Source organism: Pieris brassicae, chromosome 4, assembly GCF_905147105.1.
Source record: "Pieris brassicae chromosome 4, ilPieBrab1.1, whole genome shotgun sequence".
Classification (NCBI taxonomy): domain Eukaryota; kingdom Metazoa; phylum Arthropoda; class Insecta; order Lepidoptera; family Pieridae; genus Pieris; species Pieris brassicae.
The window spans coordinates 20,699,352-20,725,252 of record NC_059668.1 but is presented as its reverse complement, the minus strand read 5'-3'; the positions used below and the strand labels follow the sequence as shown (position 1 = coordinate 20,725,252).

Sequence of the window (25,901 nt, the reverse complement as noted above, 5' to 3'; positions counted from 1 at the left end):
TTACAAATCTGCAGTCAGTTGGCGTATTTTTTAATATAGAATCTATATATTTATAAAACAGTATATAAATGCAATCTGCATGTAATATTTTGTAATTGTGAGGTAATAACCTAAAGGGTTTAAAATAAAAATAATATTTATTGTTTTACTTCTTTATGAGAATTTTCAGAAATTGGTATCTTAAACTCCATAGCAAACCTGTGTTGTACATACCTCACAATGTTTATCTTAAATAACAGTTAAAAGGTTTAAGAAATATAAAATGGATGTACGTCAAAACCTGTATGAATCAATACATATCTAAATTTGTGTGATTTGTAATATTGTGTATTGTTCAAGTCAATACCGACTCTACCATTAAAAACTAAATAAAATATAAATATAGTTAAGATCTAATAAATATATTCATGTGGTATTTAAACTCAGAGACCTTTCAAGCACAAAGATAATATATAATATAATAATAACTTTCTTTCCAACTACTAACTGACGTGAGACTTATCTTAAATTATCGTGATTTATGTGTCTTTTTACTTTCTATTTTTAATGTATCATCTTTTTAGTTTAGTTTTTTTTTTGTTGTTCGTGTTTAGTTTTTGTCTTAATAACAGTGTATAACATGTATTTTTGCACTACTTGCCTTATGTAATTTAATAATTTTTTATTTATTTTTTTCTATACTCAAAGTGGTTGCCTGGAAGATATCGCTCGAAAGCGATAAGGCCGCCAGTTACCCTCCTTTTGATTTATTTGAAATAATCGGTGAATTAAAGAAAAACTTTTACATTAAAAAATATTAATTATCAACATTTGTATACTTCCATTGCTTAAAACAAATATAATATATAAATTCCACTATAGATAAGATAGAACCTCCAAAACCGAGGCCAAAACAATTGCCGACAGCCACCACTAAGTCTAAAGTTGTGTGGGCCAACTGTCTGGTCACTCTCTCGTACGGCCGATTACCAAGAATAAATGAAATCGCTCCACCCGGTCTATCCGATAAACTCAATTTCTTGGCAATAATATTATAATCTGGCTCGGTACACGACGGCAAACAATCGCATTTCAAGCCTGTTTCATTCACTTTAGGAACCCGCAATCTTTTCAACCTATCATTGTATCGTATCAAACACTGCAATCCTTCTAAGTCACAATACTTATCTTTAAATTCAAGCGGTGATAAATGAGAAGCGCAGCCACAGAGTTTCAACTGTTCGTGAATACGGCATTCAACTATACAAACTGAGTAACTGTAGTAGCTAAAGCCTCGGAAATTGCTTGGCACTTCACTAGGAAACCTGCATTGTCTCACATTCGGGACAGTGAACATTACTTCGGGCTCATTCATTATATCCACTATAGAGAACGATACAGTCGCTTCCATTCCATAGCCAACAGATATCCTTCTGTCTTGCTCCATATTCCAAAACGGTACGTCTTCACGTGCATGTAAGAATGCTTCATATTCCTCCGAGAGAGCCACGCTTAGACTGCCTAAGTACCGCCGGTCTGACGACGCAACGTAATATGAAAATTGCTCGTGAAATTGGATATTATTCATCGAGAAACACATCCCGTACTCAGTTTGAACGGGCTTAAAATGTTCGCAACAGTTTACCGGTTTATTATCCCATGTGCAGGTAATAAAAAGATCTTTGCACTCTGAACGATATACAGACGTTAATCTAGTCAAGTTAGTGGAGTATTCGGTTTTATTGTTCGGATTGCAGCTAGGGCAATCACCCCGGAAGAAAGCGATATGTTTAACGAAATTAAGTCTCTCCTCGTTATCTGGTCCCGTATTTCGCAGTTGTTGTAATATTTTCTCGTTATTGCCAATTTGGCAGATTGTTATCGATGGGAATGTCGTGTTCCAATCCAAATAGTCGGTGCGTGTCGTGAATCGTATTGTATCCTCACGGTACGCGGAAACGTATTTGTATATGGCAGCCACCGCTGCGATCCAAACATGAACATAAATTATGAAATAAATAAATCTATATGCGACATGGACATCTTTACGAGTAAGATACGTCGGCCCGTGTACTGAGAGATTGCGACATGTGTGCTTCAAACGAGGTAACAGTGCTTTAATTTTGGCTTTAAGCTTCTTCATTTTCGCATCTGAAAGCTCGAGTTAATGTGACCAAGTCGCGAGAGGGACTGAATAAATTATTCAAAGCTATTAGGAGGCATAATACAATCCATTTGGGTATTACGTTAATTGAAGTTTAACAAAGCTTTACATGTTCGATAAAAACGTTTGATAACATTTGTTTTAGTTATTTCTATTACAACTATTTGTTCGTCAATGTTTAGATTATTTTATACATAATGTTTATACACTAAAAAGTTGAAATATACTTTTTAATGGCGCTTCAACCTTTTGAGGTGTGGGCCACAGATTTCTGTATCTGTTTCAACATAATTTGTTAACTGATAGGCAAGTAGGTATTCAGCGTTCTGTGCCTGACACACGCCGTCGACTTTTTGAGTCTAAGGCAAGCCGGTTTCCTCACGATGTTTTCCTTCACCGTTCGAGCGAATGTTAAATGCGCACATAGAAAGAAAGTCCATTGGTGCATCGCCGGGATCGAACCTTCGAACTCAGAGATGAGAGTCGTACGCTGAAGCCACTGAGCCAACACTGCTTAAAGTTTATTTACATTGAGTAAAATTTCATTTACAAAAAATATTTATTATAAAAGGGAAATAATATAGTATCCAGTTAGCTTTAATTCACATCACAATACAACAATTGTAAAACTCTCAAGATTCTAACTCCTGTGGTTTGAGATCTTTGATACAATCATTCAGTACAAATAGTTCATATCTTCAGTTTGAAAACGATGTCAAACCAAATAGGGAAATTGACTTGTGTTATGTAACAAATGGGAACATTTTGACTAAAATTTCGAACAGTAGTCATTGCGTGTGAAATCCTCAAATAGAGATTAACCCTTAACCCGCAGGACATTTACATATATTAATTGACAAACTAATTAACAACAGGAATATGCTTTGATATAAATGTCGTCCAAAGTATATGTTGTGTGTGTGTATTCATGTAATTATTTATTGTATGATCGATAATAACTTAAAAATATCTGCACTCCGTACGTACTTCATAATTAAGTAACACATAAAAATATTTCCGTATGCCCTAAGCATGTCTCACTAGAAAAATTAATTATATTTTATTTTTATTTTTGAAGTGAAACTTTTGATGTATTCGTTTAGTAGTTGCATATTAAAATTTAAGATGGCAATTCTATTGCATAACGTCTTGTGCAGTAAATAAAATTAACAAGGATTTTTATTTTGTTAATATTATCATTAGCACGTATACAGTGTTAATATAGATATGCAAAAGGTACATGATCATCTATTGGGGTACCTTACCATACCTTACCATACCTTACCATACCTTAGTAATCATTAATTCACAAAGAAGTTTCACTTCTGATATGTGTACTTTGTACGCAGGCACTTTTTTATTGAGATAGACAGCTTACTTACTTACTAAATATAAAGTTCTTTTAATGCCATTACACAAACCTTTACATATAATTAAGTACTTAATAATAAACTGAATTGGTAACAATAAACTAACTAAAAATGAGTTTAGAAACATTTAGGGTAGGGACTTATACACATATAAAAACTTATCATACACTATTTACTCCATTGAGAAACTCAGATGTCAGAGACCAATGCTGAGACTGATCGGGAAAGACTTACTATAAAGCACTCCGTAAGTACTATATTATAAAGAGTAAAAAAAATCTCGTATATTCGTCTGCCTTTAGCATGTGCGAATTATACAAGCATTCTATAAACTTTTTATATCATTTACCGTTTATTTATTCATTTTGGAAACAAAGCAAAAAAAAGTAATACATAAAATTGACACATATCAAAAAGTTTCACTGACAAAAAATAGGATATAAATTATAATTGATACCAACTATAATTATTATTATAATAGAAAATCTACTAATAACAACGGTTTTGACTTTGCTGATATATAATGACAATGGCAGCTGACAGTAACGCCAAACATAAGGAGACTCTCAAATAAGTGTGTGTGTGTAAAAATTGAATACATTGACCTGCTTTAAGTGACTTTTAAATATCCTTTTAATATTTACTGTCCAGTTAAAATGTAAATGACCAAGAAGTTATTAGTATAATTTTAATTCTCTTTTCATAAAATTTTATAGTTTCAAATTGAAATAGGTTTAAGATACGTCAGATTTATATCGTAATGTTACGTGTAATGAAATCAAATTGGCAATGACCTCCTTTGGGAATACAATGTTCCATTTAAAATAGATAATAGTGGGATAATTGAAAATCGAGTTATATTTTGACGTGTCTGAATAATTTGGCCATAATTGAAATAATTATTACTTATTTAAATTGAGATGCGAATGGAGCCGTGACATGACAACAATGCTACACTACATGATTACCAATATTGCGATGCGAATATTACATTTTATAAATTCAATTGCGTTTTAATGTCTTATTAATAAAATGACCTCATTGTTATTTAAGAAAAGCGAATGCTTGGTTGTCGTGAGACGTGAATATGCCAAAGTATTATTTGTACGTGTTTTTTAGTGTAAGTGCCCATGGACAGTTACATTGCCAGAAGGCTGAATGAAAAGTGTTACTTAGATTTCCCATAAAGATGCTTATCGTAGAAGTGATATAACTGTTATAACTTGTATGTTTGACTCAAGTCGTCCTTTCAGCATCAACGTAGTATAAATGAAAACTCCAAGTCAGAGTGTCTAGAATACAGGCCGGTGTTACGTTCTTAAGCAAATTGCTAAATGGTCAAATTCAGAACAGTAATATTGTCGTACCTTATAACCAACCTAGGTGTTTAGGCTCGTCTCATTCTTTGCGAATATAACAGAATAAACACTCCTTATACAGAACTTTATAGTCAGATCAGGCAGTGGGTTTGCAAAAAAAACCGTTTTAAGCGCCAATCTGATCTAATCAGCTGTTTTGCTAATAAATCTAAAGTGTTTATTGTAGTTTTTTTTAATTATCATTTCATTTATGATGACTATAATTCTCACATATTGAGCAGTGTTGGCTTAGTGGCGTCAGCGTACGACTCTCATCCCTGAGGTCGTAGGTTCGATCACCGGCTATGCACCAATGGACTTTCTTTCTTTGTGAGCATTTAATATTTGCTCGAACGGTGAAGAAAAACATCGTGAGGAACCGGCTTGCCTTAGACGCAGAACACATTGTTACATTAACAAATGATCATGGAACAGATGCAGAAATCTGAGAACCAGACCTAAAAAGGTTGTAGCGCCATTGATTTATTTTTATAATTCTCATATATCATAGAAAAGATAACTTAACCGTAATATAAACGGTATAATGTATTTATAGAAATATGTATGATGTGGTGCTCAACAAATAAATGCGTTAATTTTTTGTAACAGTAGTATAATAAACAGGTAGAAAAAAGCTTTTCTTTCGTTTCTTTCTTATTTTTACAAACTATAAAGATACGTTTTCTAACTACCATAACTGGAGTATTTTTTCCAAGAGGGAATCGTTTCAGTGCACATTGAAATCTTACTAACGACGCTCACTTGTGAATTTCCACTCAGCGAAATAAATCATTCAATCACACGCCTAATGCCGATTCGAACATAAATTTACGATATATTGCTTCTGTGAACTTTCTTCCCATTAAAATTAAATGTATGATTATTTTCGTTAGGTTATTGCAAACTTTTTTGCCCTCAGTCAAACAATAAACATATAACTCAGACACAAATCTAAAAGCTGAGTGCTACGGGCAAGCTTATTGCCTCTTTCAGCTAACCCATGTTGAAGGACAAAAAAGAGTTCCTTTATTGGTGGACTTATTCTTATCATGATTATAGTTATACGATCATGTAAAATTGAAAAGCCTTCATTCATGAAGTAAGTTTTTCCTTATCCGCGTCTTAATTTGCAAATGAGTAAGTGTAAAAGTTATTTTATTTTAACTGTACGATTATAAACAATGCTTTATGAACATTCATTTTTAATAATAATACAATATTGCGCATATGTTATGAAATTACTTCAATCATTATTAATTTAAGTTATCACTTCCTTGGAATAAAATTTAGTTATGTAACAATCTAAATCTAGTTATATAACATATCTATACCTTATTACAAGCACAACAAATGCAAATGAAAGTATTTCTTCAACTTGTTTACAGTATTTTTTTATAATATCAATAAAATTCCAATTACATCACTAACTGAAAAACTTGATTTATAAGCTCAAACGGGAGAAGGTAAAAATATTTTTTTTTATAACGATGTTTATAAATCTTTGAAGCTAAAAATAAAATTAACCTTTGAACAAGCATTTGAACGCCACGAAAATTGGAGCAGTCTCGTAATCTTTCTTTGTCAATCACAATTTATAACGTTGACATCTCTGGGGATACGAAGACAGAGGGAGTAAATATACGAATTACAGATGTCCATTAAACATACTTATATATTTATTTTGAAGATTCTCTATAGCCCTAAAGTGCTGTTTCAGCTGTACATTTGACTGCAAAGATGGTCTTAGTTATAAATTAATAAGCGATAACAGTTTATAATATTCATAGTTATATTAATAACGTTAAGTGTGCTTTAAAAAATATCAATGGCGCTACTAAATAGGTTATTTAGGTCTGGGCCTCAGATTTCTGTATCTGTTTCATGATCATTTGTAAATCGAATAGGCAAGTAGTTGATCAGCCTTCTGTGCCTGACACACGCCGTCGACTTTATTGGGTCTAAGGCAAGCCGGTTTCCTCACGATATTTTCCTTCACCGTTTGAGCTAATGTTAAATGCGCACATAGAAAGAAAATCCATTGGTGCACAGCCGGGGATCGAACAGTCGCACGCTGTAGCCAATAGGCCAACACTGCTCCCAAGTCTTAAGCGTGCTTTATTATTTTGACAATTTAAACTTTGAATTTGGAATAAAAATTATCTTTGATAAATATTTTTAATCAAAATTTTGCACTCTACCTCATTTTATTGCAAACAATATATTACAACATACTTGTATAAGCACTAGATCAAAAATAAATAGAATACCTGTAGTATTACTCTGCGGTACATAATCTCTTACAGGCCACGAATGCGGTGAGCGCTAAATTGCATTGTACAAACGAGATTTCACCAACAAATGGACTAGACTTGAATCACGACATGTGATAATATTACTAAACGTTAGAATTATATAGATTGTTGTATAAAAGTTCTAAGGTATTGGTCTTCTTGCTTTTATTTCCCATATAAAGAGGAATGGTTTGATTGTGTGTTTGCAATGAATAGGCAACTGGACAGTGAAATTTTTTTGACCATTTCAATTCCAGATTATTCCTGATAACATTTGCTATTGAATATTTTAAAAGTATCGATAAAAATTCGTATATAGCGTACGCGGCAAGTAATGTCAATAAATTATTGTACTATAGTTTTATAGGAGAGATGAATTTCCACAAAAACGTCCGCGGATACCTTATGTCTACCGATTGAATGTTTAATAATAAAAAATTCCAGCCGTGGAATAATTTATTAGACAATAGCTGCCCCCGCAAACTTCGTTTCTCCTTAATGTGGTTTTAGTTAGGCTTAATACCGTGACACGAAAGAATAATTTCACTGTATTATCGTCACTATAATTTGAATTTGATTTACACTTCGGTCTAAGTAACACGTGGTTGGCTATGCTAACACCAAAAATTTAAAAAGTAGAAATAATTGAATTTCACGGTATTTAGTTTACTACAAAATAAATTTAATTTATACTTTAGCCTCAATAACAAGTGGTAATCATGATATTGAATTGTACCTTATATGACACGTTTGTCGGTTTACCATAGCAGTGCCATCTATTGATTACTTACCAGTCGAAAAGTATCGACATCTGTTAGAATCTTTTGGACTTAACAGATAATTATGAGTGTCAATTAATTATAGACAAATAATTTGCAATAAAATAAAATTGCGACTATAATTAAAGATCTAAGCTATCCTATCTCTTAAGTTGGACCAGACTGCTCACGGTGTGCCAATTTAATTTAAAATCGGTTTAGTAGCTTAGGAGTCCATCGCGGACAAACATCGTGACAGGAGATTTATATATATTAAGATTAGTCGAATAGATTTTCCTTACCTGTTTTGACTAATTTGAATGTAACTTGTTGTTGATTCTTTAGTTGCTCATTGTGTGATGGGTGTGTCAGTTCTCGCAGAGCCATCTCTATTGACGGCTGCTGCATTTTGGCAGATGTCGAAGGCGTCTCCCTCGACCGGCTGAATTTTCGAAAAAAGCTGACCTTCTTCGGCTTTGGACTACTTCCTGTAAAAAACACCACATATAAATAACAATGAATGTTTGAAATGAGTTTTAGTAATTAATAGTTAAGAAAACATATGAGTTAGAGTCAGGCATTTCGTTAGTCCGCAAAATTACATGCTCAATGAGATAACACACACTTTAATTAGTTCCAAATCCACACGCTTTCTCAAAAACCTTCAATTGACGATCGTTGAGCTGGAGGCGTTGACTGTGGAGATGTTTGTGCCGGAGTTGAATTCGCCGTTGGCTCTGACTGCGGACGGGGAGGTAGCAGACTAAGGGAGGAGGTGGAGGGAGACGGAAAATGTGGTGCAGACACATCAGACCGACGATCCGGCTCCGGCGTCGTTACCCTTATATTTGCACAGAATTCCGGCGTACTCGCAACTTCAAAGAGTGCATCAAAATCGCGGTCGAATATGTTTTTCCTGGAGAAAGCTGGTGTTGGTAGGGGCGCGGGTAACTCGAACTCATCCGGGGCTGGGGTTCTGACTATTTTGCCGAATTCATTGTCCTCGTGACGGCCTAGTTTCTTGAAGAGTTTTTTGGTGCGGTCGCGCGGCTTAGCCGGCCGCTCGGAAGAGGGCGTCGGCGAGGCCGGCGCGCGAGGCGCTAGCTCCGGGGGCGCCGTTTTGGGGACAGTGAGAGCGCGGGTCGGGGCGGGGGGCGGGGTAGGTGCTTGCGCTTCACTTGGCGCGTGCGGCGGCAGGTCAACTATAATGTCTAGCGTTGGCCGCGGCCTGGGCCGAGGCGCCGAGGGCGAGCTGTATGTCAGGGACACTACTTCGTCTGCGGGATATATTACGTACATCCCTGGGGAGACCGCATCGCGCCAGCCTCTCGCGCCCTCCGAAGAGGATACCGCGCGCCTTTATCTTTCCAGGCTTTATCACTTACAGTCACTCTTACCAACAGAACCGATGTAATTTTGATTAGTAATTCTGGAATGTTTCTCTCAGTTTGACTTAGATGTGGAAGGTATAAGGAATGTTTTATAAGGGAGAGCTTGAGCATGAGGAGGTAGGATATTCTTCAATCTTCGGATCTTAAACTCATCTTGACCTGTATACAAATAAGGGTAAACCAATATTAAATTGGGTAAACAAAAGGAAATCGGCATGCAAATAAAATATTTATTATAACAGAGCGTTCGACGTAGGACATCAAAGAAGACAGGCAAAGGACTTTAATATTGAAACAACAAACGTAGATTTCTCAAAGTTTCCAACAAAATAACACATTTCAACGTAAATCCGTATTCGTATCGAATGGTGACTGTTTAAATTATTCACACTGGATGCGAAAGGTTTTTCGAGTGAGTTTACTTATATATATTTCCCGAAATTCTGTATTTTTTGAAATACCGAATCGAAGTTTACCATTTTACTACTGAAATTTTTCGATCGACGAAATATGTTAATGAAACAAAATACTTTTGAAATACATGAGGTAACCTAAGGTCATTTTTTTATTTATTTTGTGCTTAATAACCTGGTATATTTATTTTATATATGTTTTTATTGGATGTTAATTTTTATTAATATTTTTTAGAAAGGATAACTCGTAGCATATACTGTAAATATAATATAAATATGAACTTCAATAAATAAATGAATAAAACCCAACCCGTAGCTTAGTACATAAAAAACGAGTTATATAATTATTTTACTCTTGTACATATTCTAACGACAAATGTTACATTTAATGAACAATATGTTTTAGTCAAGAGCCTGAGGTCGAAGATAACCGGGTCAAGTGTCACCACGATGCTGAGAGAACTTCAAAACAGAGTATCACTTAAAATTCACGATGTCGATGCCTATAGATTTATTTGTCTCTCAAAATTACTTTTAATTAACATTGATAAGTTCTTAGCGGGGCTCTTGTCAGCAATACCGCTTTTTCGTAATTAAGTCCCTCTTGAATATGACCATTAGCAACATTTATATTTGGTATAAATTGAATATAAACGGATACTTGTTATAAATGAAATATAATGTATGGACAATATTTTATAACGTTAAATCCGCGTTTTACGTATTATTTGTTTGGGTTTCCTGGAAGAGATCGTTTGTTAGCTGTGAGGTTGGAGTATGATTTGTTTCGTTAAAAAATTGTTTTTCCATACAATGAAGTGAAAAGAACATTTTGGATATAATTTTTTTATGTGGTTGTAGCAGGACTAAGGAAATTTATGTCCTTGTATAGGGACTTACGGTCCCCAGTACCTGGTCTATAAAAAGATAATTATACTTAAAGACAAATCGCAAACGATTTAATAACAGTTTTCATATAAATCTGTGGCTTTGATATCACTTTTTCAATGAACTAAAATATAAAGAATATTAAATTAAGCGCATATTAACATAAAAATTACTATTATAATGACTCGGAAGCAAAGTAAGGAAATCCTATTGCTAATGCAATTTTCCCATCCCCTTTTATGAAATAATGCTTTCGTATATTCCATAAAGAAACATCTTAAATCATAAAGAGTTCTTGGATATTCTCCTAAGTCTAATATTATCTAAGGCTAACAGTATGACGCAGTTTCGTATGTGCAATTTTCAATTTTGTTCAATTTTCTGTGTAATTTTCATACTGTTTATTGATGTTTGTCTTTTTAAGTTTCATAACGGTTTCAGTACTTCACTGAAATGATTCTTCCAAATAGCTACATCGTTACAAAAACTGTAATACCCTACAATTGTTGTCTTCAACAAGATGTTGCCTAAGTAAATTTACATTAAGAAAGAAAATTGATACGCTTATCAGGTGGCTGTTGTGTTGGACAAAAAATGGTTGGCAGTGACGAGGTATGGAATGTAGTGGTATGCTTCTGTCAGCATGTTATGCAACAGAAGGAGACAGCAGAACGAAAGAGGGAGGACTTTAAGACGAATCCTACGGGTAGAAGACGGGGAGTAAATGGGAGAACATATGCCCATCTCCTACCTCCTATGTAGTGAGTACTGCACCGGAGGTTTTTGAGTATAACATGTCGTTGAGGTTCCGGTAGATGTGACAGCGACTCCGGAGCCTCTGCAACGCAGCTTTGTAGGAACTACTCGAGGTGGTTTTAGTGGGTATTGTTCACCCAGTCTCTGAATAGCAGAGATTTTGGCGTGGGTCGAGTCCCACATACCCCTGCAACATTTGAGGGCAGAGGATGCAGAAATGCATGTCCACCTCGGATTACAATAAAGGTGACTGTTGTGACAAATGATTTATTAACACGATATTGCTTTTTAGACAAAGTTCCTTTACTTCCACTACTTAGTATATTAGTTAGACAGTTGTCAAATACATACAAGTGTCTTTTGAAGGTAAGTGCTACTAAAGATCATATTAATTTAATATTAGTAGCGCCATCTATGATTCAGCCGAACTTTTATCCCACCGAATACTCCAGCGCGTATATATTGATAGTTTTATTAAATTTCGTTACCATTATCTTCATAAAAAGTGATCACCGGATAATAGTTGTATGTTAATAGAGAACAGAAAACGATAGAAAAATGTCTGTCTATTACCGCATTACGTAACTTCAATTTACTGGAAAATAAAACTATATTCGTCCTTTGCATGACTCGCTAAACTAGAATTACATTCACATGTATTTAGGTCAAAATATGATTGGGTTTGCATGTTCCCACTTACTTGAACAAAGAGTAGAATTTATTATTAACTTTTAGAACAGTTTTTGTTTAGTGACGGATGGTGAATTACAAATAAATCTATAACGGATATGAACGCAAAATTATTACAATTTAATTGTATAACTTGACGTCTTGTGTTAGTAGTTTTCTTGAGCAGTGGTTCATATACACAAGGAATCCATAAAAACCGCGGAAACAGTTGCAAAATAACAGGTTGATAAGACTTTCTTAGTTGCTCCGTACTTCCATTCATTCAATATGTTAAATAGCTTCATGGAGCAGTGTTGGCCTAGTGGCTTCAGCGTGCAACTCTCATCCCTGAGGTCGTAGGTTCGAACCCCGGCTGTGCACCAATGGACTTTCTATGTGCGCATTTAACATTCACTCGAACGGTGAAGGAAAACATCATGATGAAATCGGCTTACTGATCGCCTACTTGTCTATTAGATTCACAAACGATCGTGAAACAGTCCTGAGGCCAGACCTAAAAAGGTTGTAGCACCACTAATTTATTTTTATTTATTTAGTTATTTTCACATTATGTTCACAAGTTAGGTTTCTATTTTTAAGTTTGGCATATGCCCCCCCTCTCATCGACCAATACTGTTTGCAATATTCATATCAAATTCAATACGAACATTACAACATATTGAATTTCTATGAATATATCGTATCTGGGGTTTTAGTTATTGTGTTACGTCTACTGGTATATTAATAATTTCATATTTAACGTAAATTATATGCATACATCAATGAAAGCTTTTTAAACTTTCAATTATATTATGTACTAAATCTTTACTAATTGACTAAATTTTATATGCAAAAAATTTCAATTAAATACAAAATGTTACCAAGTTCTAAACCCAGAAATAGTTCTTTATAAAGAGTACACATGGGAAAAGCCAGCAGCACTTTTATAAAGATTAAATTGCGCAAGCTTCAAACAAAAGGGGTCTAACTTAACAGGGAATGTGGCTGACATTTAAAATTATACCGCACGAATATTTAGTACTTGTATTGAGTGTATTTCAAGAGTTAATTATTTAAGCGTATTAGTACATTTTAATAAAGAGGAATTTGAATTAATTTGCTACAAAATAATGCATTTATAATCTTCAATTTATTAAATAACGTCTGTGGTTTTTGCAGAGTTACTCGTGTGAGATTGTGCATTCGGTATACAGCGTGTGTAGCCTAAAGTTACTTCCGTATAGGTATAATATAAATGAAACTGGCGATGAGATAATTGTTCTTTCCCAGTATAAATTTATTTGCTAAATACTAAACTAATCATTTGGGGCCACGATAGAGCATTCGTTTAAAGCCCTTACCAACCTTATCTCCAATTCCGGCCATAAATTGTGATTATTCGTAAAATTCAAAGTTACCAAGCAGGCATAGTATAAATACGGTAAATTTCAAATTTTATTAAATTTGACCCGGCTATTTAAGAATTATAACTAGTCAAATTTCATAATATTGTCACTCACAGACTGATCGATCATCAAAACTCTAATGCACTTCTAGCAGACGTAGAATCTTCAAATTACGAATCCTAATTGGATAAACATATAGTCAATATAAGATGTTGTTAGGTTAGCTAATTACGTATTAACTTATGACCGAATGTCCCATAAACAGAGACTGAATAACTTAACCGATTTGGTGGTTGAAAACAGTTTTTTCAACTGTTGGAAGATTGGAGGAATTTATAGTTATGTTTGTTATGAAAGAGCAGGGATCCCTGACACAGGTATTTTTGACTTAAAAGGGTTCCCAAAGAACACATTATAGTCAATTGTTTTCAAATAAATAAAAACATTTTTATTTTCTTATTACAAGGATCGCATACAACTTTTTGCCGTAGAAGAACTACGTCACGATACTTGTTTTGTTTACAATTTATGATTTAATGGCATTGTTTTGTCGCGTCAAAAATATAAACGAGTTATGAAGTGTTCTATACTTTATGAATTCACTTATTTCAAATGATATAAACTAAGAAAGAATAGTTACAACTAATAACTATTTTTTTTACCTACCTGTATATACAAAAAAATATAACACAAATCAATAGCTCTATGTATTCTTATTCACTGAATAATGAAAGCAACTCTCTAGTATTACTGTAATACTAAAGTATTCTTTGATAGATATTTTATTACACAATAATTTAAATACAAAATGGTTACTAAAACTTGGCTTTACATTTATATGAACAGGCAATGTTTCAATAATATTTTGTTTATAAAATCTATTTATAATGTTGCGTTTCAAAGTCTGTATCTCGATATTCTGTTGTAGCTTGTCAAAAATATCAGTTGCATTGTATATTGCAAACGGTTTTATGTAGCTTTCATTTCGACATATTTATTTTGTTTCATTGCCATACAGAATATTTTAGTTACTTACATAAATATTAAGAAAAAAATAAAAAAAGGTAAAATCGATGACTGTGTGTTATGATTCGTATGTTCATGTTGGGTGTTTTGATTTTATACAAAATAAGCTAAATAAAAGTTATTATATTAAGGCCTTATAATAAAGCAGTGTTGGCCTAGTAGCTTACACGTGCGACTTTCATCGCTGAGGTTGTAGGTTCGATCCCAGGCTGTCCCTGATCCCATTAGATCGACAAATGATCATGAAACAAATTCAGAGATCTGAGGCCTAGACGTAAAAAAAGATTTTAGCGACACTGTCTTATGATAGCGACGTCGCGGAGGTCACTTAACTTAGATAAATATATGTAATGACATCTAAACGCAGCTATTTTCCTAGCCAAACAATTTAATTTTAATCTTACAAATAACATTAAAAAGTTTATATAAGTATATATACCCTTTAAAGGGAAGCAATAGAAAACCAGAAGTAAACACTGTAAGTCCGAACACAAAGGTTTTGTCATTACATTTAAATTTTAGAACGCAATATGAAATCTGTGAGTAAACAAATTGTTGCCTGAGTTTTGTTTGCTAATTTTCCCGCATTTACCGAGTAATGCGAGGCATATGTTATGTAAGTAGTTAACTCACAATGCAACGTGTGCATTCAGTGATTAAATTTACACACTTTATAACAGGGTTTGCAAATTGTATCGTATTTAGGCCATACAATGCGAAAAGGCTATAAGAACTTGGAGAAACTGATCGTGGTGGTTAACACAGAAGACGCCATCACGTCGCCATTGATTAACCAGATGTAACTATTAAGTGAGACTCATGGTCCTCAAAACTTTACACTGTAAAGGTGCTGGACAGAAACCGCTGGAAACAGATAGTCTGCTCCAGAAGCTTTCTTGCTGACCACGACGATCAGACATGAGCTGCCGATTAAATAGATAAAAACAGGGTTTACAACCGTTTATATGTAATAACTTCACATTTTCTCATTAAAAAAATCTGTGGCGCAGCGCTACTAACCACACCTTTGGTCGTGGTCTCAGATTTATATCTTTATTTTTAACAGGTAAGTACATGACCAGCCTTCTGTGGCTAACATACGTTATCGATTTTTGCATCAAGACAAAAGCTCATAGCTTAGCTTCCACATCATGTTTTTCGTTATATAGTAAGTGTTAATTTCGCATTAAAAAATTATTGTCTTTGCCAATAAATGTTTTTTGTAGCAAGTATAATATATATATGTAATATAACGACACATATTGTTTAGTGTATACGTTTCATATTTGGATGGAAATACTGTTTTAATCTCTATGTTAAAAGTTGCGAACGAAATTCAAATGCGTTCATTCGGAAAACGTCAGTTGTTCCATGCTTCCTTTACTATTCACAGGTCAAAGAAAATTGCAAAATAGTGGACAATTTCATTTCGTTGGAACTATGTGGATAGTTTTTTCATACTTCTTCTGCTTCTTCATGAGTACCTCTATTTCTTTTTTGGTTTCTTTTAAGCGCATTGTATTTCGCCTTAAGTCAAAAAAACTTCATTCAAATGATTTTATAGAGGTAGATATTCAGCTAATTGTGATATCCGTCGCTGCAGTTCTCATTTCATTTAAAAAGATTGCTTTTGTATTTTCCGTTTTTAAAACCACTAAGCCAATCTTTTCTGCCAGTTGCAGAGTTCATTCTTTTCACACGTGATTCTTCCAGATTCTGGCAAAAATAATTTTGTCGCTATAAATGCTTGCTTGCTTACGTGCCCACCTATTTGCCGTATATGGGCAGTTTTTCCTCCTTTGTGTCTCTTCTATTTCCGCGTCTGAGTCTGTAATCTCCCTGGAAGGTGGACTTCTTCCGGGATCCAACACTCATTTGAAATCGTCTTCCTTACATTAAAAAAAAAGTGTGAAATAAACACTGACCGTTCATTAGGGCAGTATTTGCCAAGCACCTACTATGTGGAACCAGCTGCCCACTTAAGTTTTTCCAAACCAATACCAGGGCCTTCAGGAAAGGGCTTACCACTTTCTAAAAGGCTGGCAACGCATTTGGGAGCCTTCTTGCAATGTCTCCATGGGTTATATCACGATGGTAACCAACGCCTATTGCCATTTTAATCCACTCACTAGTATGCATACTCAACATGGTATCGTATCACACTCACTCGGGCGCATCCGTTAACCGGCAACACGTCTAATCTCATCGAGCGTCCCACGACGTCTGAGACCAGGTCAACTGGACAATAGGTTAGTGGACAATAAACAAATGTATAGAATTAGAAGTTTTAACTACTCGTTGATATACTAACAATATTATTTGCACTGAATAATTTCATCTGAATGTTATATAAAATAATTATAGGTCCGTTGGTTGACATTCGATCATAAATAACTTTAAAAAGTTGTAATCAGTTTTATCAACCTCAGACCAAAAGCAATATCTTTCAAGACTTGTGAAACTTGGGCTCAATCATTTTGTACCGTCAGCAAAAAATATTACTTAAAATATGACTAATAATGAGATGATCCTGATTATAATTAAAAAAATTATCGTATTTTCTTGTCCGGATGAAAGTATACCAAAAATCGTTTTATCACCTTAATACAGTACTTTATTCATTAAAGTTGATAACGATGGTAAGTTTTTGTAGCGCTGAATCTTAAAATTGCGACATCAGCGCTTCAGATATTGAGAGAACTCCATCGAACTTGCATATAAGAACGTTGGGATTGGAACCGCTGTCGCTCTTGGAGGTTACAGGCTATGGGCGCGGAAGATATATATACGCCATATACGATGTTATTACTTCGCCAACTTTTATATATATATATTTTGATATATATAAAACCATAATTAAATATATTAACTTTCCACCAGATAGAGAGGCGTGAATATATGATCGTGTAGTTTTTGAGTTCATCGCGTTCTTAAAGACAGATATACCCAGCCATCTTTTTGTAATATGTTAGGTAACTAAACCACCATAATCCAAACACGTCAATCGTATACAACATGGTTGCAAGCACGCAGACAGATACATAAAGTGATTTCTAGGACGAGGCTTACCGTTGGCTGGTCGTATGCCGTGTATATTTCAATTAACCTTTACTATAGATTAGCGAAAATATAATTTTAAAACGTTATTATTTGACCCATAATAACTACGAGATAAAATCTAAATTGGAGCGTTAATGGTCAAGGAATTAAACGAGATTATACGCACGCAATATAGCCTCCATTACATATGACAATAATAAAAAAATAATAAAGCTCCACACAATAACTAAAATTATGCACTTTCAGTGTAAAATCCCTATAATCTAAAACAAGACAATAATATCTGAACGCTGCATTGAGATCAGAGTAAAGAAAGAGAAATGGAAAAATATCGAGTAGGCTTTTACCCTAAAAGTCTAGTATGGCCCATACTAGACTACAAAAAACTAACTTAAATTTTCAAAACTAACACAATTAGTACGCATATTACGAAATGTTTTTTTGTATGGAATCATTAATAAATCTCCAATAATTATAATAGGCACGCAAGAAATTATGAAAATATTAGTGAAAACATCAACTATTACAATGTAAATCCAAAAAAACTATGTTGTTGTTGAACTGCTTCGATCTGTCAATGAGAGAAGCATTACATATTCCTTCTGACTTCAATTTGAGACTTTGAAAAAATATTAGTTATAATATTATATAACAGTCGCCTTCGAGAAGTCAATTTTGCTGACAGTACTACGACTTAACTTTAGGCAAAATCGTTTTATCAAAAAGCCTCCTCGTAACCACTCATTCACTAATTGAAGTTAGACCATTGTATGTGACTTTCAGAAGTCACTTTACCTATATATTAGTGACAGCATATGTACTTTAGCTATGGGGTATGGGGCAGAAATTGGTAACTACAAATGTAAACAGTACTAATGCTATTAATGCTCAAATAATAATTAAAGATTAGAAGATAATGCGGTGTTCTTGGTAATTACTTTAGATAGTAAACTCCAGTGGGGCCTACACATAGAAAGTCTATCGAAGTTCTGCAGCGTTCGCAGTGAAAAAGATACGATCTTATGGATATCTTATGGAGAATACAGCAAAGCTTGTTATTTCAGCTATTTTCATTGTATCATATGGTGTTATTTTGTGGGGTAATGCAGCTGCCGTTAAATCTACATTTGTAGAGGAAAGGCGGGCTGTAAGAGTGATCTGTGGATTATCCATACGGAAGTCCCAGGTAGATTGCCAAGTCAATATGAGAATATTTTGTATGTGTGGAAAAATATAGATATCTTTAAAAATAATTGTAGCTTCCATAATTATTATAGTACTCGTAATAAAGACAAAGTAAGCGCACCAACCACAAGGCTGCATAAAACCAGTAATTCTTTCCAAGGCATGTATACGTTTTTTGAGAAAAATCCCTAGTACAAACAAATGTTGTCAATAACGATCCTAGTTACGCGACTGTATCTCTCGGCTACATTTCTAGACTCAGGGGTGATCGTCAACAGCAACGACTGTTTTAATGTAAAGTGGGAACAAACCGTGATCCATGTGGTATCGATATATTTTAGTATAATTAGTATTATTCTTATTTTCTAGAAAAATTGCTTTATTTTATTACTTATGTATGTCATTGATAATAATTAAATATTTTATTTTTAATAAATTAATTCTAGATGTAATATAACAAACATTTTGCCAAACAAAAAACCTATGAATAAAAGTCAGTTCATTGAGTTTAGTTCCTTTCGGTCGTTCTACGATCTTGTTTCGAGAACCAGTAGTAAATCTACATTTAGAAGCATATATATCATTCTTTATTGACAGTTCATATTGTGTTACACATAAATAACGATCTCGTGGTAACAAAAAAAGCTAGATTGCCCTTACATAGTAATAGACTGCATGTGCCTGAAAACACGTTAAAAATTTACCTACCAATAAGGGAATATTGTAAAGAAATTAATACTAGATGACTATTACTAGATGACTCGGTGAACTTCATCACCTAATTAATATTGATGTTTTTTAAACCAGACTAAATATACCGGATCCTAGGAATACTACAGCAATGACAATCAAGTGACAATTTTTGAATTCTAAAAAAACACAAAAGTCATCAAATATTTTCTAGTTAAAAACAGCTTTTTTGGAAAATTTAATTGTAGCTCTCAGTATTTGTTTCCCGCCGTTTAAACCTCCTCTGAATTTCTACAAATATGTCAAGATTATAATTAGCCAAATCGGTCCAGCCATTCACGAGTTTTAGCGAGACAAATAACTAGCAATTCATTTTTATATACTTAGGTATATATATATTTATAGATATATGAGAGAGATTAGATTATTAGATTAGATTAGAAGATTAGTAGATTTTATTTGACCTTCAAATCACGAGAACAGAAGGGTCAGTTATCTTCTATTGACGAAAAGCGGAAGAATTCTTACTACTTTTGAGTAATTTTGTTATTTTCCGCACGATTGAGCGAACGAAAGTGGCTACTCTACGTGCTTAAAATAACATTACTGGCGAAATGGGTTTTTGAAGCGTTATCGATAGCGCTTGTTTGTTTTTTCTTAATAAAATATAAATCTATTTTAGCAGAACACTTTCTGAGAATACGGAATTTTTATTATATTAAGAGCTATTTTCTGGTTCATTAACTTCAATTTTACGTAAATACATTATAATGTGTTCTTGACAATTGTCATAACTGTCACACTGGTTAAGACTTCTGCTGTAACTTTGTATGTTTGTTTTTTGTTGCTGTTAGTACTTTAGGCTGGAACTGATATAACACTTATTTACTCCGCTGGCCCTGCGACTTTACTAACTTCCAGGCTTAGCTAACAAATTTAGCATTTTTTAACTGTAAAGAAAATAACTTTTTAATATTTCCTTATTAATTTCAACTATGCGTTTCTGTAATTATATGTTATATAGCAATATTTCTGGGTGGTGGTGGGAAGTTGAGGTTGGTGTTGGTGGGAATCGCTGATGGAGTGAGGTCAGCATTGCCTAGAAAAAGCTAAAAAAAACCTTCTGCTGTGTTACGTAGTGGAACACTAGTATAAGCAGAACCTCGACCAGTCCGAGTCATCCACGTCCTAGTCGTCCACCCTGGGACCTACTGCAGCCACGCTCACGCGTGCCCACTACCTAGAGCTGCAGATGAGCTGAGGATGCAGGGCAAAAGGCGAATATTCTGCGCCTTAAAACAGAATCCACTCACTAGGGAGGTAACCCGTATAAAACCGAGCATGTCTGGATGCTCTAAAGTGGCAGCCCCACTATCAGACTAGGGCACAGTGGGTTAATTATTTTACCGACGACCTTTGGCATTAAATCACGGACACAATTGCTTTTTGGAATATAAAAACGCTAAGTAACGACACTCAACTAGCACAAGCAGAAGCAGAAATGATTAGATATAATCTACAAATACTTGGTTTAAATGAAGTGCGTAGAAATGGTTTTGGCGAACTGAGAACGTCCAAAGGCCTAACTCTTCTATACTCCGGGAATGAAAATGAGGATGACGACCTTGAATATGGCGTCGCTTTCCTCCTCTCTAACTCCGCAAAGAAAAGCCTTTTGGACTGGAAACCGATCTCAGACCGAATCATTTGGGCCCGCTTCAACTCAAGAGCACGGAAGATCTCCATTGTGCAGTGTTACGTTCCACCAACACGTCTGCGGAAGATATCAAGGATGACTTTTACAACGCTCTAAATGCCACACTTAAAGGTATTAAGAAACAAGATATTGTGATCGTCATGGGAGACTTTAACGCAAAAGTGGACCAGCTCTTTTGTCTTAGGTCATACTAAGCACTCGCACGTGGATTGGATGTCACAAGCTACTTGGCAGCTGATAAACGACCGTAGGGAATTCCACCTAAAACTGCTAGGAACCAACGACGAACTACTACAAGCCGACCTCAGACAGAAGTATCGGGAGATTCGTAAGAAAATCTATCGCAGCTCGTGAAAGGACAGAAGGTTGTGGGTTGACGGTATTGCTGACCACGCTCAAATTGCCGCTAACACCGGCAACATGGGAGAACTGTATAAATCGACTAAATTCTTGGCAGGAAAGATAAGTCAGCATAAAAAGCCTCTAAAATCAAAAGACGGTCAACTTATCGTAACAGCAGAAGGGCAACTACGACGCTGGCGTGAACACTTCGAGGAAACCTTTCGTCCCACAGCTACGCATGGAGGCATGCAAGACACATTTCCACCACCCAGGCCACTAGACATCGATATCGAACCACCTACACGTGATGAAGTGGAGAGAGCGGTCATGGGTCTTAAGACTGGTAAAGCACCAGGGCTTGATTTAATAGCCGCAGAAATGTTAAAAGCGGACTTGGCTACTACCGTCGACACGCTGACACCTATGATTGGGAAAATCTGGGCCAGCGAGAAGCTTCCGGAGGACTGGAATAGGGGCCTTCTTATTACTGTGCTCAAAAAAGGTGATCTAAGCCAATGCAGCAATTGGAGAGGTATCACCTTGCTCTCGGCCCCTTCCAAGGTTTTCTGCAGAATTATCTTGGACAGGTTGTCTGCAGCCGTCGAGCCTCTCCTTCGCATAGAACAAGCTGGCTTCCGCCCTAACCGCTTTTCCTTTTCCTGGTTGTTCTCGACGGGTTTATGGATCGCATACATCAGAACCAGCGTCGCCAGATTAAACCAGATTTGGATTATGCCGATGACCTCTGTCTGCTGAGTCACACGCACCGCGACATGCAATCTAAGTTGGACGACCTGGAAGGCGAGGCGGGATTTGCGGGACTAAAAATCAACACCCGGAAAACGAAAGAAATGCGTGTTGGAGTTGAGAATCGCACCCCAATGCGGATGGGTGCAGAGGACATAGAAAGCGTTCAACAATTTGTTTACCTCGGAAGCGTCGTGTCTGAAACTGGAGGTACAGAAGAGGACATCACTTCGCGCATTACCAAGGCCAGAGCAACCTTTGCACAACTTCGGCCTATATCAAGGTTAAAATATTCGGATCCAACGTCAAATCTGTGCTGCTCTATGGGTGTGAAACGTGGAAGGTCACCAAACACATCTCGCACCGACTCCAAGTCTTCGTTAACCGCTGTCTTCGCCGTATTCTGAACATCTACTGGCCTGAAAAGTTCTCTAACGAGCAACTTTGGGAGCGCTGTCGAGAAACCCCGATCAGCCAGCAGATCAAGCGACGCAAATGGAATTGGATAGGCCATACACTCCGAAGGGATCTCAATCATATTCCCAAGCAGGCGCTTGATTGGAATCCGCAAGGAAAGCGGAAGCGTGGCCGTCCCAAACAAACCTGGCGCCGAACAGTTGCGGACGAGGCAAAGAGAGCCGGAAAGACTTGGAGCGAGATGAAACACGAGGCTCGAGACCGAACGCGATGGAGACTCACTGTGGACGCCCTCTGCCCCACCTAGGGGTTATAGGACATTAAGTCAAGTCAAGTCAATATTTCTGGGTAGTAATATAAAACATATCGAAGGCTGAACATTGCATAACGTACTTCACAATAGTCGGTGTTTCCCAGTATCGAAATAATTGAAATACACTCTGAAGCTTGCTTGTGAAAGGAAAGTCTTAATAATAGCCTACCATTGTGAAATTACAAGTAAACAATAAAGTTTTTTCGACATTTATTTTGGTTGTGAAACAAATTTGTACGATCTACAAAACGAATAATATATATGTCAGAGTAATGGCGCTGGTATCAGCTGCCATTGTCGTTGTGTATCATAATATGTGTGAAATAATGCGCTGGTTTGGCTGTCGCGTGTCAGTATAATAAAAAAAGGAATCCAATAATCGATAAGACTAAAACTAGCACTTACCATCAACGGGTCTCACTCGAAACACTGGATCCTTCAATGATCCAAAATTAACTTTATACAAATATTTAAATAAATTGAAATATCAACAATACGATTAAATTCAAGCATTAACAGATTTATTACTAACGTTAACTGTGAAACAATTTTTAGAAATAAGTGATGTAGGTAGATATAAATTACGCATTATCATTCTTAGCAAATCAGGCACAATCTATTATTAAATACGTAAATACGAAATACGGATAATAGATTTATAAATACATATAATATTTAAGAAAAAGTTAAAGTTGTCGTTATACAGGTAAGAAAATACCCACCGGCAATTTAACTTAACGAACCTAAAATACGTTACATATACGGCTCGAGGGACCAAAAAAATTTTTTTTGGGCCTGGGTATCCGGAAGCTATATCCAGGATGCTCCCTTCTCTCGGTGAAATAATAAGCGCTGGTTCGCCTGTCGCGTGTCAGTATAATAAAAAAAGGAATCCAACAATGGATAAAACTAAAACTAGCACTTACCATCAACGGTGGCGTATCTCACTAAAACACTGGATCCTTCAATAATGAATTTAAAAAAAAGTAAATGCTATACGGTATGCGGTATATATTTAGTGCGCACGTGACAGCGGTTAAAATTTGCCCCCTTGCGCCATTACGCCGGGACACCACCTACCATCTCCGGTTCGTGTGTCAAAGTCAAATCGACAATTGTCATCCTTCTTTGATTGACACCGATTTAGCGCGAGCAGTCGTTTTCATAATCATTTAATAACGTTAAATTCATATAATTTTAAAACCAATCGCCAATATTGCTTTATCTATAAGCTAAAAACTATTCAATAGTCGATGTATTACTATTATAAAATCATAATTATTTACATAATTTTCGAGTATCACAGCTGTAGAGAAACTGTACTTTTGACATTCAACACCTTTTGTCTTCAGTCACCGTGACCACGCACGCTGTAAAACACGCGAAACGTCGGGAATTTTTAAAATTATGTATACAAAATCAAAGTAATCATTTGACACTCGGCCCGTTTGACTCTGTAGTCGATTCGGGTTCGGTCGTGAAACGAGTACACTAATTGTCACGAAACTTTTTATCTCTAATTGGCCCTGCTATAAATACAGGCACTGGTTGGTACGGCCATTGGTTTTATTCAGCGTACCAAGCAGAAGCCTAGTAAAGTAGACTCTAATGTCAAAATTAAATGACAGGTAACAATAAACTCAATTATGGCGTCAGCAAGTTCACATTCCTATTCCTTTTTGTCAATTTTACCCTGTGGTCTTTATTTTATCCCTCAAACTTTATCATATATATTATTTTTTTAACTTATACTCAAATATTTGTAATCAGAGGAAGCTTTAATTAATAATTAATTTGTCCAACTTTATTTTCATTGCTTAATTTATCTTATTTGGAACTATGTTTAGATGTCTTATTTATTATTGTTAGCTTCTAATATTTATTTAATTAAATTCTAAACATTTTTATGAAACATATTCTTAAGAATCTTGCTACAAGTGCGCATGTGCAATAGTTACTCATTTGACTCGTTCGGTTGTTTACGAGTTGTTACGAATTGACTCGACCATTTTCCCGAAGTGGGATGGTCGAGACGGAGGAGGGAGTTGTGATTATAAAAGAGGTTGTGACACATGCGCACGGGCCTTTTTCTTTGCACAAATTTGAAGTTATACAGTTCACGTAAAATCAGTGAAGTAAATTATAGTGAATGAAGTCATCATTGAAGTGTTTAATTTCCTACCCTAAGAACTAAATCAACTACCGCTAACATTATAATGTCAATACCACGTTTAAGTTTTAACTTACTAGCTCTACTATTACCCATCGATAATTGGCTGAGGACGGCCTAACTTACTTACAATTTTATTAATCTTTATCTCTTGTTGCGTCTTGAACTATTCATAATATTATTCGGTTCATAGTTAGAAAATTGTATTAATAAGTTTTATATTGTATTAGTATTAAGTTACTGTAAGAAAAATACAATGAAATAAATAAAATAAAATGTCATGTGCTTAAATGAAAAGATAAACCTTAGTGTGGTATACGATGGTTTATAAGGTATGGCAATTTATGTTTTTTTTTTAAATATGTTTATTAAACTCGGTCTAAATATACAGTCCTGAATAACAGTCACCGTAAATAATCAAAATACCGTATAATCATGTCTACCGGGTGAAGTATTACAATTATTCCGATTTTTTATTTCCTACAAGCACTCAAACTAACATACCAAACGACAATAACATCGTTTGTATTTTGAATTTTTTAAATTGCTGACTGTACTTACCTAAGATTTCAACGAAAAGTTTTAATACAATTTAAAAATAAAGATGAATAACCTCAATGAAGTTATATCGAAAGTGTATTATTTAAGTTATGATTAGGTATTTTGATGATGAAAAGCAGTCTTTTCTGTAACCAACTTTACCAAGATTGTTTTATTACTTCTTAAAATTGCGGAGTTCTTATTTTTTGAGTTTAAGCAGATTTTGCATTGCAAAATGCAAAAAACTTATC

At 35.1% G+C, this 25,901-nt stretch overlaps 1 protein-coding gene across 5 annotated transcripts in view; it reads right to left on the bottom strand.

Moving 5' to 3' along the window:
* The window catches only part of LOC123709075, a 159,979-nt gene that overhangs the window by 104,848 nt on the left and 29,230 nt on the right, over positions 1-25,901 (bottom strand). For all 5 annotated transcript variants that reach the window (XM_045660180.1, XM_045660181.1, XM_045660183.1 and 2 more), the window contains exons 2-3: positions 8,583-9,470; positions 8,223-8,408 (exon numbers count right to left, since the gene is read on the bottom strand). In XM_045660180.1, the coding sequence (XP_045516136.1) occupies positions 8,223-8,408; positions 8,583-9,219 (823 nt within the window). In that variant the 5' untranslated portion in view covers positions 9,220-9,470. The remainder of the gene's footprint in view (positions 1-8,222; positions 8,409-8,582; positions 9,471-25,901) is intronic.